Below are 17,325 nucleotides of genomic sequence, written 5' to 3'. Positions count from 1 at the left end.
CTGAGGTTTGCGTCGTTTAGCGAGGTCGATGATGTTGACGCCATTATAGTAGAGGTTCTCCATACATCCATGGAAGTTTTTCCGCAGGAACGTGCCTGGTTTTCCAGGAAGAGGGATGCCTCCAAAACTGAGCTTTGTGAAATGAATGAAAAACAACAGCGATGGAGAGGTTTTACAACACAGCGAGAAATGCGTACAATCATTAGTCAAGTGATTTGGCGCTAGAGGTGTTCTGCTCTTAACCAATCGAAATTACTTGATTATGGTCACCATGTTATTAAACTTTAACTCAACATGTTACTGATTACAGGCAGTTAAGCAATTATGCAGGTCCAGATCAAAATGTGCAGCATTTTATGCACTGTTTTGAGACAAATCAAATCAAAATCCAGTCAAAAAAAAAAAAAAAAAAAAAATGAAATAAAATAAAATAAATAAATGTTCTTTACATATTTCATGCTCTTCAAAGTGCAACAAACAATGTAAACAGCAAACAAGCAAACACTATTATTATTGTTTTTTATTATATTTTACTTGCATAGCAAATTTCATAAAATGCACTTTAAAGTGCAACAAATAAAACGAAAAACAGACAACAACATATACAAATAATTTTGAAGGAGATCAAAAGGGGGACAAAATTGACTGCAATGGTTAATTTTTAAAATGATTAATTATTAATAATAAATGAATACATTTATTCTAGATCTCTTAAAATAATGCATTATTAAATTTGTTAAAACTAATAAATTAAACATTCGATTTATTATGAATTGATTCTAGGTACCATTCCATTTGACAAAAATCTGTAGTTCGGACAACTCATCAATATTTTAGTCCATTTTCCCAGAAGGGAGTGTACATTTTAAAATGCAAACATCTGCTAAAAGTATGGAGACCTCAAAACTAACATCAGCTAGTCATGCTAATTCTCATTTTGACTGGGATCTTAGATAAAAGTTACTTTTTCCATATGGATCTGCTAAGTACACAGAATTGTTAGACTTTTTTTCTCAAATTGCAAGTTTACATTTCGCAATTTTGACTTTTTGTCTTAAAGTTTACCTTTTTATTTTTTTATTATGTGGTGGAAACAAGCTTCCATAGCTAAGCATACTTTACAAAAATGTAATAAAACAATCCAAGTAATCAAAAACATTCTCACCTCATAATCGACTTCCAGCGAATCATCCAGCCCACCCGTCCTCACGTGTTTGGTTAGTCTGTCCACGGTGAAATTGATCTGTTTGTTAAATCGCTCGATCAGGACGGAGTGCCAGTGCTGGTCGTCCAGAAGACTACCCAGAAACACAGAGACATGGCCGCTGCTAGGGTGCGTCTTAGCGTCGTCTTGATAGAGAAGACAAAATTACAACATTTCAGTTGCTAATTTTACAGCATCTTTATAATAGGCAACCTTACAAACAAAATTATCAAACAGTCTCTTTTCAAGCACATATTCTCCAAACCAGCCACAAATAGCTTGGGAAAGGTGTGCCGTGTGCCGTCTCCTATGTTTGATCCTTCTGAACTTCCTGGAAAAAAACCTGCTTTACTGATGATAAAAGTGCAGAAAGAACAGAGTATCTTGACAAAGTGAGAGAAGTCTGTCAGGAACATGTTCAGCTCATATTTCACCACAAAAACAAAGAGAGAAGGAAGAAATTATATTTTGCATAAAGAAAATGGAGGCTATTTTTACCATCAATAATTTTTTTTGCATTGTGATATTTATTGCATGACAATTAAGCTAATCTTGCTTCTGAAGTGACGGTGATGGGGAAAAAGGCAAGTATTTATCATAACAATATTTGTTGTAATCCCTAAATGTATTAGCGAAAAATTAATATATTTTTTTTAAATTTATATATATATATATATATATATATATATATATACAGTGAGGAAAATAAGTATTTGAACACCCTGCTATTTTGCAAGTTCTCCCACTTAGAAATCATGGAGGGGTCTGAAATTGTCATCGTAGGTGCATGTCCACTGTGAGAGACATAATCTAGATCTTCTCTAGATCAGTCAGGTTTCTGGGCTGTCGCTGAGAAACACGGAGTTTGAGCTCCCTCCAAAGATTCTCTATGGTCACTGGAGACTGGCTAGGCCACGCCAGAACCTTGATATGCTTCTTACAGAGCCACTCCTTGGTTATCCTGGCTGTGTGCTTCGGGTCATTGTCATGTTGGAAGACCCAGCCTCGACCCATCTTCAATGCTCTAACTGAGGGAAGGAGGTTGTTCCCCAAAATCTCGCAATACATGGCCCCGGTCATCCTCTCCTTAATACAGTGCAGTCGCCCTGTCCCATGTGCAGAAAAACACCCCCAAAGCATGATGCTACCACCCCCATGCTTCACAGTAGGGATGGTACTCATCATTCTTCTTCCTCCAAACACGTTTAGTGGAATTATGACCAAAAAGTTCTATTTTGGTCTCATCTGACCACATGACTTTCTCCCATGACTCCTCTGGATCATCCAAATGGTCATTGGCAAACTTAAGACGGGCCTTGACATGTGCTGGTTTAAGCAGGGGAACCTTCCGTGCCATGCATGATTTCAAACCATGACGTCTTAGTGTATTACCAACAGTAACCTTGGAAACGGTGGTCCCAGCTCTTTTCAGGTCATTGACCAGCTCCTCCCGTGTAGTTCTGGGCTGATTTCTCACCTTTCTTAGGATCATTGAGACCCCACGAGGTGAGATCTTGCATGGAGCCCCAGTCCGAGGGAGATTGACAGTCATGTTTAGCTTCTTCCATTTTCTAATGATTGCTCCAACAGTGGACCTTTTTTCACCAAGCTGCTTGGCAATTTCCCCATAGCCCTTTCCAGCCTTGTGGAGGTGTACAATTCTGTCTCTAGTGTCTTTGGACAGCTCTTTGGTCTTGGCCATGTTAGTAGTTGGATTCTTACTGATTGTATGGGGTGGACAGGTGTCTTTATGCAGCTAACGACCTCAAACAGGTGCATCTAATTTAGGATAATAAATGGAGTGGAGGTGGACATTTTAAAGGCAGACTAACAGGTCTTTGAGGGTCAGAATTCTAGCTGATAGACAGGTGTTCAAATACTTATTTGCAGCTGTATCATACAAATAAATAGTTAAAAAATCATATATTGTGATTTCTGGATTTTTTTTTTTTAGATTATGTCTCTCACAGTCACTGTGGACATGCACCTACGATGACAATTTCAGACCACTCCATGATTTCCAAGTGGGAGAACTTGCAAAATAGCAGGGTGTTCAAATACTTATTTTCCTCACTGTATATATATATATATATATATATATATATATATATATATATATATATATATATATATATATATACACACTCACCTAAAGGATTATTAGGAACACCATACTAATACTGTGTTTGACCCCCTTTCGCCTTCAGAACTGCCTTAATTCTACGTGGCATTGATTCAACAAGGTGCTGAAAGCATTCTTTAGAAATGTTGGCCCATATTGATAGGATAGCATCTTGCAGTTGATGGAGATTTGTGGGATGCACATCCAGGGCACGAAGCTCCCGTTCCACCACATCCCAAAGATGCTCTATTGGGTTGAGATCTGGTGACTGTGGGGGCCATTTTAGTACAGTGAACTCATTGTCATGTTCAAGAAACCAATTTGAAATGATTCGAGCTTTGTGACATGGTGCATTATCCTGCTGGAAGTAGCCATCAGAGGATGGGTACATGGTGGTCATAAAGGGATGGACATGGTCAGAAACAATGCTCAGGTAGGCCGTGGCATTTAAACGATGCCCAATTGGCACTAAGGGGCCTAAAGTGTGCCAAGAAAACATCCCCCACACCATTACACCACCACCACCAGCCTGCACAGTGGTAACAAGGCATGATGGATCCATGTTCTCATTTGATTACCATCTGAATGTCTCAACAGAAATCGAGACTCATCAGACCAGGCAACATTTTTCCAGTCTTCAACTGTCCAATTTTGGTGAGCTTGTGCAAATTGTAGCCTCTTTTTCCTATTTGTAGTGGAGATGAGTGGTACCCGGTGGGGTCTTCTGCTGTTGTAGCCCATCCGCCAAGGTTGTGCGTATTGTGGCTTCACAAATGCTTTGCTGCATACCTCGGTTGTAACGAGTGGTTATTTCAGTCAAAGTTGCTCTTCTATCAGCTTGAATCAGTCGGCCCATTCTCCTCTGACCTCTAGCATCAACAAGTCATTTTCGCCCACAGGACTGCCGCATACTGGATGTTTTTCCCTTTTCACACCATTCTTTGTAAACCCTAGAAATGGTTGTGCGTGAAAATCCCAGTAACTGAGCAGATTGTGAAATACTCAGACCGGCCTGTCTGGCACCAACAACCATGCCACGCTCAAAATTGCTTAAATCATCTTTCTTTCCCGTTCTGACATTCAGTTTGGAGTCCAGGACCACACCCCTAAATGCATTGAAGCAACTGCCATGTGATTGGTTGATTAGATAATTGCATTAATGAGAAATTGAACAGGTGTTCCTAATAATCCTTTAGGTGAGTGTGTATATATATATATATATATATATATATATATATATATATATATATATATATATATATATATATATATATATATATATATATATATATATATACAAATTAAACATTAATGAAAATTGTCTCACTAAGCCAAATAAATATATGCCTAAATATATTTTATTTTCTGTATGCAAAAAAATAACCTCTTTTGATTTTGGAGCAAAACATGAAGCAGACACATTTTAGTGAGAATCACCCATGAAGGTGACAAAATACAGCATTTAAAATGAGCTTTGACAGTTTTCAGATGGAGGGCGGATGTAAACGCATGATAAACGGCATCAACAATCTCGGCTTGGAATACTTAGCAATCAGAGCTCGCAGCCGCTCAGCATAACATACAGCTTATTCCATCTGAGTGATGGTGCTAATTGAACATGAGGCTCCGAAATCTACACTAGACCACTCTTCGTGACAGCTCCATACACTTATGTGTGATTACGCCGCAGATTTGGCCTCTTAATCAAATCTTTGTTTCACAACTGCCTCTCACATGATTACGATAAGATGCCACGATTGTGTCTGTGAACACTTCCTCTTTCTGCAATGATAGGAGAGCTCTACAAAACCCATATGTGGAATAACCTAAGCACAGACAGTGTGAATCTCTTGCAAAGATAACAAGATCTGAGTTTTGTGGCTTTTAGTCCACATCTATTACCTGCCGCAATTCAGAACACAAAAATGTATGAAATCAAGTTTTTCCGAAGCATTTGCATCCACATGCTGGCATAGAATATGTTATGTTTCAGGCGTCCCGCTTGAGTTTTGAGTTTAAAAGGCTAGAGACCTCTCACTCACCCAGATTGATATGCAGGGCCAGTCGGCCCTTATGCAGCTCTAGGGTTATGTAATCGCCCCTTTGTCCCTCTCCATGCACAAGGACCCCGTCCGCACGCTGGCTCTTAAACCGCAGGGAGATGACATCTTTCACCGTGCTGGTGGACTTCTGATTAAACCGGTACAGCAAAGAGCTCCTGCCATTGAAGTCTGCAACATCCGACTCTATGGAAAAAATAAAAATAAAAAATGAATCTGCATCATGGTCATAAATAACAAGAAAGATGAAAGTGCAAAATTTTCCTTATTTACTTTCATAATTGTGCATAATTCATAAGTTTCTCATATTTCCAAAATAAAAAAAAAGTGTTTTCATAATCTTTTAGAAACAAAACAAGAGAAAAAGCTAAATCAAAAGCAAAGTAAAGCAAAAAACAAAGCAAACCAAAGAAAATGCAAAAGCAAAGCAAATCAAAGCAATGCAAAAACAAAAAGTAAAGCAAACACAAAAGCAAAGCAAAAACAAAAAACAAAGCAAAAAAGCAAATCAAATCAAAAGCAAAGCAAAAGGAAAAGCAAATGCAAACGCAAACGCAAACGCAAAGCAAAGCAAAAACAAAAAACAAAGCAAAGCAAAAACAAAAAACAAAGCAAACCCAAAAGCAAAGGCAAAAGATAAGCAAAGCAAAGCAAAAACAAAAAAACAAACAAAAAAGAACTAAACAAAAACACCTGTAAACTTTGGGAAAGTGTTATTTTAATTTATATAAAAACATAATAATAATAATAATAATAATAATAATAATATATATATTTTTATTATATACGTTTAATTATTTAATATTATTTAATATAACTTGCACTGAATGAGTTTGCAATGTGTCACTCATTTATTAGGTGCATGTGAAGAAAAAAAAGAACACAATGAAGTAGTCTCTGAATAAGACCCGTCTTGAGAGTTAAGGTCAGTTTATTTTTCTTATTTCCTTCTTAAAAAATGTTGGCCAGAATTTAAAGACAAATCCAAGCCTGCCTCAAAGCAACCCTTCAGAACAAATTCTACCCTGGGCGGTAAAAGGAAGAAATGTGCATGGTTTTTGACCCGGGCTCAGAGGTCAGACATTAAATTTTCGCTCTCTTTCTCCATCTCTCCTCGCCGGATGGCGGAGTGCGAGAGACTGAAGCTAACTAGCCATGACAAGCAAAGCCGTGCAAAGAGCTCGGAGCCGTCTGCTGAATATAGAACTAACACAGAGGGTCCAGGAACATCAGCAAGCGCAATGAGGCTGAGTTAGATAAAGTGAGGAGATCAGACGAGAATGTGTTTGGTTTTCGTTTTTTTGCACGAGTTGGCGTCTCGATGGAGGCACAATGCGTGTCAAGATGGAATGATAAGGAAATGTATCTTTATCTCAAAGTCTTTTAATCATAGATGCACAACAATAATCAAAAAACCTTAGAAGTTACATAAACAATGACCTTGAGAACTGAGAGGATAGAAAGAAGAGTCGGATAGAACTGAGAGGATAGAAAGAAGTTGAAAACATTGCCAGGTTTAGCAGAATAAAATGCATATTGTATAATCCTTCCTGAGGGGAAAGAACAAAAACTATGAAGTTCAAACTCTAGACTGAATCTGAACTCAGCCAGGCGGCTCGATAAACACAACACATGGTTGAATCACGTCACGCTTGAATAATGTATTATTTAGGATTGTAGATGGCAAAATAAAATGCTGAAATAAAATATTAAAATTAGAATGGTTGCCAAAGCAACAAGCTGAAATGAAGTTTAAGTTGAAGAAATAAACTAAAACTGAAAAAAAATAATAATAATTAAACCAGCATAATTTAACCTGTATAATAAAACGGTTAATTAATTAATTAACTAACTAACAAAACTGACAACAGCAGATAAAAAAAAAAAAAAAATTATAATAAGTAAAAATATAAAAATTATAAATATAAAAAAAGTTCATTTAAAATATTAATACAAATTATAACAGTATATAAATAATATTCATATAACACTTGAACCAATGAATTTCTGATGGAATGAATGAATGAATAAATAAAAAGCAAGTCCATCTACATATTTTTCACTTTGAACATCTACATTTGTATTAATTTAAGATTAATACAAGACAAAAAAATATTAAATACATTGACATTTAAGACTGACTTAATATATTTTAAACATTGTTTTGCATTTTGGTGATGTTGAGGTCTTATTTGTTGTTTACTTATGTTAATGATGATGATGACTTTTACATATCATGTTAAAAGGTTAAAATGATATAAATTGTAACAACAACAATAATTATGATGATAATAATAATAATAATAATAATAATAATAATAACAAGTAACAGTGTCGAAATCTGCTATACTGGTCTTGACAGTCCTTGGAATCAGATTGAAAAGAAAATAACTCCATACCAAATTTACTCTGTTAAGATCTATTTAACAAAATTTCTTAATTTCCCCCCCATTACTTAGAACATATAGTATGTGGGGAAATTTAACATATTCTGTGTGGGCCTACTTATTGCTTAACACACACACGCAAAGTCCTCTACAAACTAAGAATTAGACCTCTCTTTATTTATGGGTCTCTTGGTGGCATCAACACAGCAGTGCTCCATTGTGAATTAATGACTGTACAGGGATACACACACACACACACACACACACACTCAGAGAACGTATGCTCTTGCTACACACTCCCCATTTCAGACATACACACACAAACAGTTTATACCACGAAGCCACGGCCTTAAATTGCAGTTAGCAGCAGAGGCGCTTGACAGATTTAAAACTAATTGACTTCAGGAGCATTCTGGGAGTGCATGAATAAGGCCAACGCAACGCTGAGGATGTCCGGTTTATCCTCCAGAAGAGAAATATGAATGGAGGGAGACCATGCGCTATCCTAAACATGTGCTTTCTTTCTGTGTCTTTCCCTCTCTTAAGTCTCAGACTTGTTCGAATTCACTTTGCCCCGCGTTTGACGCCAAGTTTTTTGCATCTCTCCCTATCCATAACGTGATTGAATAGGGTGAGAGTATTCGATCTCGAATAAAATCGTGCATAGAAAACTTAGATGGGACCAACTGCTGTTAATCATGGCTGCTGTTTTGAGAAAGTAATATTACTTGAGTATATTTTTTAGTCCTCTTTCCACCCCTGTTCATATGCCCTTTCTACTAACATTGAGCACCGCAGTGTCAAGCCATTGTATGTTCAGCGCGTACTTGCGCGGGGATAATTATAAATGTAATTACCGAGCACTAATTCAATGCCTGATTCATTCGCGGCTCCTTTGGAATGCAAGCCTGCGCCCGCCGCTAATGCTAGTGCTAACCTGCCAGCGGTCTGACTTTGAGAAAGCACTAGCGTCTCTGTTATCAAACCCTATTACTGAAATACTGTGTGGTCAGCACCCACTTATCATGTTTGATCAACGTGGTAAACCGAGTCGCCCCCAGCGGTGTCACATTCTGCCCTATCTCACAAAATTAACGTTTAGAAAATAAACATGGCAGTGATAGGCCACCGAGTCAAGCTTTGAATTGAGAATCGGTGCAGCTAGTGTGCAGACTGCAAATACAAAGCACCTGAGGAGAGACTGAGAGAAAGGAACAATCAGGGAAAGGAAAAAAAAAGAGAGAAAACAAGCACTAGAAAGGCTGCATTATAAATATTTCAAACGCTAGACGTGTGGTGCAAGGTACCCTTGAGGTAACCGATTGATTGTTACCCTGCACTTTGATACCCAGTGAAGGGTAAGTCTAAACCAACTCAACCCGACTGCAGTATGTTACATTGAACTAGCAACAGCTAAAAACAGACTAGCTGATCTTTTGAAACCACAGCTTGCTTGTTTTTTGTCCTTTCTTCCTTCAGACCATATCAGTATGATTGTGTGCACCAACATCACCACAATATCGGAATATACAGTCAGGAATCTCAGGATTTTCTTCAAATCTTTCGGAGTTGGGAGCGCGACAATTAAACAATCATTGCGGACATAGAAAAGCGAATTGCTACGAAGCTGAGCTAAGTTTTAATTGTGAGTTTGCATTTTATGTGCCGTCGATGAATAGCTGGGTCGATTATAATTGGGTTATAAGATGTTGGCTTGTATGACAAAACTAAATTTACCATAATTCTGTGGGCTTTTCACAACAACATGAATGTTCGGCACGAAAATTTGGTCCGATTTTCACATACAATTTGTTTTTTAAAGCCAATAACAGCCTTGTATTGAAATTTAAATATTTAATGGCACTGAATTTTCGCTTGGTGTGAAAAAGCCTTAAGAATGTTAAAGTCACGTACTATTCTGTATTGTGACGTACATCTGAGTGAAAAAAAAAAGACGGGGACTGAATGGAAGCTTGCAATCGACTGTAAAAAAGGGGCAGGACTAAATGATTGGAGTTACGGAGATTTCACAGGAAGATCGAAATTATGACATTATTAAAAATTACAAGGTCACAAAAAAAATAAAAAATAAAAAAGGAACGTACGCATGGATGAACCGTTCACAATAAGACCAATAAGATGCATTTACAATGATGAATTTCCATTTTATCCACCAAATATACGTAACATTCAGTACTCACTGTATAAACAGCCATAGACCTCCACTCTTAGGCCCATCCATCCCCCGGGACTCCAGTCCACCGGCAAGAACCGCAGAAACCGTGCTCTTATGGAGTGTGAGAGCTTGTGGTGAACAATCCCATCGGAATTTGTGTTTCCAGGGAAAGTCTGCAGGAAAAAATAAATTTATCCAAAACAGAAAATTATCCAAAATTTGGCCTTGCTATGTATTGATGAGTTAATATAATGACAAACGAGGAGAGGTATACGAGGTATAATTTTAAGACACATTTTTGTTTGCAAAGAAATGCATTCTGTGGTACAAAAATGAAAAAGTTATATATTGCTAGCATGCATTTATCTCAATTAGCATGTACGTTTGACTCACATAAACTCTTCTAAAGTTAAACCTGCCAGATGGAAGGCCTTTGTAGAAGTGCAGTCAATTGTACCATTGTTTAGCTCATTTTCATGAGTAATTTCAATAGGAATCCACATAGAGAATTTCGAGTTGGTTATACTAAATTTTCATAGAAACTTTTCCTAATGTGACCACACCTTAACACTAATGTGTTACAAGCTCTCCTACATCTATTTACAGTCTGTGCTGTAGTGAAGTATTGGTAAACATTAAGATATTGCCAATTTAAGACATTTCTTCAGTGACTAAGGCACAATTGTTAACGTTGTACTATGTTAGCACTCAAGTCGGAATGTTTGGCTAGTTAACGTGTGCTGGTAGACGCCGTTACTTCATCATTCTGTTTCTTCAATGACTGCACATAGTTGCTAGTAAAGGTCCCAAGTGGCATGAGAAAGTCGAAAGACTTACATTGAAATGACTGGGAATGCTAACAATGTTTTAGCCAGCTTAGTCTCAATTAGCATATAGGTTACCTCAGAGAAACTCTTCAAAAGTAAGAGAGTTGATTATCTATACATAGAGCTGAACTTTTGCCAAGCTGCATTTACCTAAGATTTTAAAAAACTAACACAAAAAGTTAGCGGGGAGCCTCTGGCAGCGTTAGTTTCTTTAAGCTGCACTCAAAGCGTCAATGCTAATCTAAACCTCCAGTTTTAGAATAGCTGGGGGTCCTACCTCCAGCTGTAGCGCCTAACAGAAAAACGGCATGACCAGGAGGCACCTACCGCACTTGAAAAATGTTCCACGTCTTTTAATCTTCCACTCATTAAAATGCTTCACACCTTCAAAGACTTCCATTAAACTCAGTTCTCAAACTAATCAGCACCTTTTTTTCCTCCCACTGGGGTGGAAGATAAAAGAACCAAACATTAAACCATCTTTGAACAAAAAAAAAGTAAATTACATAAAAAGTTGTAACGAGATGAGTTAGCCGCAGAAAATATATACACCACCTCCGCATCCACCTCCTCCTCCTGCTCTCTGTTTGTTTAGCTCCAATGATTACATTAGCAGGAAAACCAAGCTTTCTTAATGAGAGATGACGGAGATGGCAGATAAGATCTCAGTAATGTTTCGCCCAAGCTCTCTTTTAGCCGGTGCTTAATAAGAACGCCAGGGAATGATGGAGCTTTGAAATGACTACTATTGATTCAGAAGAGGAGGGTGAAGTCCATTTGTTTGCCTGTAAGTGTGGAGGCAATGCAATCGCTGTCTCTTGTGGCGCAAGGGCCGCTCCGATTGATTCCAAAGTTGTCAAAATAAAACTATCCAAAAAAGAAAAGAAAACGTAATTCAAGTTGGGAAGACAAGGATTTTAGCTGCACTGCCAGTGACCGGTGAAGTCAGGAGACCATGAAATAAGTTTGGGCAGGGATATAAAGTCACGTCCCTCAAGATGGGTGGTGTATTTAATCTTAGTTTGGGTGATTAAGTGAAATTCAAGTTGATAATTAAAAATTGAACGTTTCATGGGTGGCTGGTTTTCGATGGGAAGTGCAGGGGAGGATGCGTTAATTTATCCTAGTAAATTATTATGATTTAGTTAAAGATACAGATGCTTAATGATTATGGGTGTGCATGCATTTTATTCCGCTCATAAAAGCCCCCCTGATCCACATTATTTGGAAAGCTACAGTACTTATTGCCCTGACTGAAGTACTAATGCATAATAAATATAATAAAAGGCTGGATTATTTATAAGAGTACTTGGATAACTCACCCCTATGTTGTCCTCTTGTCTGAACTGCTTCCAAGCTCTTCCTGTGTCACTGTACAGCAACATGTAACTCGTAACCCAATCAGGATTCCCGAAACGACCCTGGGTCGCCACAGCTGTGATCTCGACCCTTTCCCGCAGGTCCACCTGTAGCCACCGTAGCCTGTCTGTTCGTTCTGGAGCCCAGCCGCCACCACCTAACACAAGAACAGAAGGGTTGTAATGTAACTAAGCCCAGGTACAACCCACAAAAAGCAAGATGCTACGCAAAAAGATTAAGCTGCCAACCTGTGATGAAAGTTAAAAAAAAGTGTAATTTCTGTGCTGCTATGGTGAGTTCAAGGCAAAAAACAACAACAAAAGAACTTTCAAACCAAACAGCTTTTGGTTGCTCACCGCGGCAAATCCATATGACCAACTTGAACATGTTGCAAAATCTCTACGGGGAAATCTTTCGCCAAATTCCTGATTGCGTGGATTACTAATACTAAACTAATAGATTTCACCAATGAAACTTCGCTGAACAATGGTAAATGTAACCACACCTTTAACACTAGAAGTGCCATGGCGGTCATTTTGACCGTTTTTAATTTTATATCTGCAATAACTTTGTTGAAAAAATAAATAAAATCCTGCTGGTACCTGACTTCTCCTAAAAGTGTGTGTATTTTCATAAAAAAAAAAAAATTCATATAAATTACACATAAGGCAAAAAAACAACTGAACATATTTACCTATTTCGGCCATAGACGGTCATATTGACCGAACTGAATTTCGCGGTGTTATTATAGGCTATACCAATATACACAACAATAAAATGTGGTAAAAAATACACAAAACATATTCAACAACAAATCATTTAAATGTAATGATATTCAGAACAGAACAAGAATGAAAAAATAATTATAAACAAGCCAAAATGAAATACTTTATAAGCGAAAGTGAAAGTAAGCGGCGTTAGGCTCACGTAACTCTCTAATTAGAATCAAAATGTTTCAACATTTGCGATGTATTTGGATGGTAAACTATACATTTATTATATTATAAACCCCTTTATTATAGGCTTTGTACTTCACTCACGTTCCAGTATCGACGGAAAAAATCATCCTCTTCACATGCGCAAAATGGTAGGCTACGAATTATAGGCTACTGACTATAAACAGAGCAGTGGAATTTTTATATGTTAGGTTGACTATTTTATTATTATATTTTATTATGGCTATAATGAACTGGCTGCAATGTCAGGATTGCAATGCTGGAATATGGTGTGTGTGTGTGTGTGTCGGCGGGCGCGGGCGCGATCGAACAGTGGAAACATGAAAACATAGGCTACTCCGTCATTTTGTTCAGGACATCTACGGATATTATTTATTTATAAATGTAAACTAGTTTAAATGTACAGTTTGGTGTTGTTTTGTTTTTAAAAGATATCCTAATACAATAAATGCATTAATCTCTCAACTGGGTATTTATAATTAAAGATATAGAGTTATAGAGTCAAAATGACCGCTTGCGGCAGTTCTAGTAGTTATGGAATTTTGGCACTTCTAGTGTTAACTAAATATTTATTTCACTACACAAAAAAAGCTAAATTGTGCTCAATGACATTTCTTGATAGTACTAAGGGACTACTTGTGAATATACAGCATTTGAATCGGTTCACTTGAAGTGAACTCAAATAACTATATAAAAAAAAATGTATGTCTCATATCAACAGCCAAAAGGTGGTTTTACTGTGGAATTTATGAATGTTGGATTATTTCACACTATAAATATGGGTGAGAGGAAATTATGTAAATTATGTTATGTTAAGTGAATGACACAAAGTCTATTGTGATCACACCTTTAATGAACCAACTCATTAAAGAAACCCAACATTCTAATTGAAATGATTCACTAAAATGATTCCGAATTCCCAACACGTCTTGAGAGAAAGAAACCTAGAATAGCACGTTTTATTTTTATATCAGCTCGCTCATGCACAAGACATCATTACAAAGCAATGCAACATTTTGTCAATCTACAATGACAATCTACAATTTATAAGAAAAGCTAGCATGCTACTGATAAAACGACTATACATCTACTGCCAGGTTAGTGAAAAACGCTAAATAAATAAAAAATTGCATCGCTTCTTTTGGCAAGTTTCTAAGCACTGTAGTTAATTAGGAAACATTCCTTCATTAACAAAATATAAACTTTTAATTAAAGGCAAACAGATATTTGAAGCATTTCGCAGACAGCCCAGCTTCAACTTCAGACAAGCCTGCCAAGTGAGGTTCTTTTAAACCTGTCTGTTCACACTAATTAGCTCAGTGAATCTAACTTCCACTGGCACTGCAATTAAAAGGCTGAGCAAATATACTGTACAGCAAACCCAGCGCTAGTCTTAGCACAAGGAACTACTCTACTAGCACAACCACACCAAGCCACAGAGGTGCGTGTCACATGGGGGTCCCTGTCACTGTCAGGCAGTAATTCACTGTTTGGTCTGCTTTTGACCCGTAAGCAAACTGAATTACAATCAAATCGACTCTAAAAGGCTGGGTACTGCATGCTAATACTCCATCACAAGTCATACTGGATATGTATTTCTGCTGTGGCATATCAAATGACAGAGTTTCATGTTCTGAATGCAACGGACTCCAGCATTAGCTAGACCTACGCTTGTAAAATGTCTTTTCATGGTCTAGTCATGTTTTTTTTTTTTCTAGTACCATGTAAATACCATGGTCTATAAACACAAAAATTAGGCAAACAGTGTGCACATCCATTAGGAAAAAACACAATAATCAATCAGTGCATGATTTATATAAAAATCACCATGGTATTAGCACCAGATACCATCGCTGTACAGTTTTTGCCAGTTAATCAAAACATGTACTTGATGTAAAACTGTCTAAATGAACTGTTTGTATTTAAATAATAATTGTAATGTTTTCACCAAATTATAAAATGAATATAATATAATCTTATTTAAAATGGTATATGACAATCAAAATTTCCCATTTTACTGTATATAATGTAATTTGATATTACCAGTAAAACCTGAAAACATTAGGTTACGCTAATGAAAGAAAATGTACAGACATTTAATAGAAATACCTCAGTAGGGTAACAACAACACATTTTCCCATTTTTATAGTGGGATTACTCACCATCTCTTCTGTTGAGTTTGGCGAAATATGGGGACTGACTGTCGGAGGAAGATGAGGAGCTCTGGAATGATGTGGGAGGAAGAGCAGAGACCAGTGGCCCATTGCAGTGATCTAGAACAGCAGGAAACACATTAACAAATCAGATTTGACGTTCATGGTTTGTGAATGACTCCATTTTGGTATGAAATGCCCAGTTTTAATTAACCAATTAACACCCAATGGATAACGGATCAAGTCCTGCCCTTCATTGTTTTCCCCAATGTATATTCAGTTTCTCCCAAAAATGTGTCAACCTACAGACATAAAATGGCTTGTGAATGTTGCAAAATTGTTTACACCCTCAACCTTGGCAGAAGATACCAGTTAATGGACCAGAAGAAAGCAGTCTGCAGTGCTCCCAGGGATAAACTTCCTTTCATCCAGACAAAAAAAAACGGGACTTTCAACATCCATTCCCCAGGTTAACGTGCAGAGCAAGATAATGACAAGAAAGAATGAGCAGAAAGGAGAGAGAGTGAGAAATCTGACAACGGCTCTCATTTCAATGTTTGAGAAAGCCGCACTGATTTCTCAGCTAATTAACCTTTCAAATGCTTCCTGAATGAGCCTGACATCAAATAGCATCACTCACAGAATTGCAAATGTATTCCAGACCGGGCAAAAGGTGAGACGGGGAGATGAGAGGGAGAAAGAGAGAGATAAAGAGACATGAAATAGTGAGTATCAGGGTAAGGTCGTAGGAAGGAGAGAGGATGGTAGCTAGATGTGGCCCTGTCTCCTCTCTTACAACGGCTTTGAGAGGCAGAGATACTCGAGCAAACGAGTCAAAAAGAATCGTCCTCTTCTGGTTAACGGTATATTTAGTTCTGGAAAAAAAAAAACCCCTAATAAACAGGCAACCTCCGAAGCAGGTTTCCTCCAGATGAAGCCATTTAAAAACCCGCCCCATGATGCATATTTCAACAGGGAGTCTCTTTTGCTGGCTATCTCTCTATCTTTTCCACTGCAAGCGTGTAACGTGAGCAAATTGAGCAAGTGATGTTTCTGAATCTCATAAATATGAATGACAGGAATGACTGACAGGGGCTTTCTCATATCGCTGCGGTGACGTTCGCGTGGAGGATATCGGTAGCATTGCGTCCACCAGAGGAAAGAGACCAGATTAGATTTTTTCTTGTGCAGAAGGGAAGTGAGATTGACCTAGTGACTGCCTAGCACCTGATCCTCTGATGGCACAATAGATGAGAATCGATACAGCACAACCACAAACCTGAAGCTTCATTCCTTGAGATGTTTGATGGACAGGAATATGTATGACCCTTTTGAGGGGGTTGAAAAAGCCATGTCTTATTTAAAATCAAGTGGGATTTCTGAAAACACAACTGGATCCTACAACCTTCGGTCGGATGCCAGGATGTAATTTTCAGAGAGTTTCTCCTTCTACAACCTTGTGATACACTGTTCCCTTTGAAACAAACCGATTCACCGCTCTTATGAGACTACAAATCTGTTTCTTATTGGTGTCTGTTAGAGCTGCAGTAACTTTTGGTTGCATGACAGAGCATCCGTTGACCCTTGAACTACTACTTTTACTACATTCATTGCACAATGCCATTTGAAGCCAATGGATCCACAGCATTTGCCTTTGCAAACTCCAGTAAGTGTACTAACTCTATGGGTATCAGTACATTTTATTCAAAAACTGCAACGTTTCAACAATTTAAGTTCTTTGTTAAGTTGAAGAGTTAAAAACCATTGCATTTGCTGAATGAAATTTGTGGATACCAGGAGATTGTCAGAGAATTCTGTGGATCTATTAGTTCCAAATGGAATTGTGCAATGCAAATGAAGATGAAGGTTCTGCGAAAGTGAACAGAAGTTGTTGCAACATACTGAGCACCCAGTGTCCTGTACTCAACTTGGCTTGGAAATGCACTCTTTTTCTACAAATTTATCCATAAAAACAATCAAGACACCAGATGGGCAAGATTGGAACCAATACTGTATCTCTTATTTGAGCATAATTCAATGTGTCTTGAGCATGTATGCCAATTGCTCGGTCATGGCTCCAA

At 37.7% G+C, this 17,325-nt stretch overlaps 1 protein-coding gene across 1 annotated transcript in view; it reads right to left on the bottom strand.

Moving 5' to 3' along the window:
* Positions 1-17,325, bottom strand: part of cntnap5b (contactin associated protein family member 5b) — a 66,364-nt gene that overhangs the window by 34,559 nt on the left and 14,480 nt on the right. The window contains exons 2-7 of the mRNA XM_084116804.1: positions 15,254-15,364; positions 12,099-12,292; positions 9,975-10,122; positions 5,369-5,572; positions 1,166-1,350; positions 1-132 (exon numbers count right to left, since the gene is read on the bottom strand). The exon at positions 1-132 is cut by the window's left edge and continues 12 nt beyond it. Coding sequence (XP_083972930.1) covers positions 1-132; positions 1,166-1,350; positions 5,369-5,572; positions 9,975-10,122; positions 12,099-12,292; positions 15,254-15,364 — 974 coding nt within the window. The remainder of the gene's footprint in view (positions 133-1,165; positions 1,351-5,368; positions 5,573-9,974; positions 10,123-12,098; positions 12,293-15,253; positions 15,365-17,325) is intronic.

Source organism: Abramis brama (genome assembly GCF_963993115.1).
Source record: "Abramis brama genome assembly, chromosome: 6".
Classification (NCBI taxonomy): domain Eukaryota; kingdom Metazoa; phylum Chordata; class Actinopteri; order Cypriniformes; family Leuciscidae; genus Abramis; species Abramis brama.
Note: the sequence above shows the minus strand (reverse complement) of the source record. Positions and strands in the feature narration are given on the sequence as shown.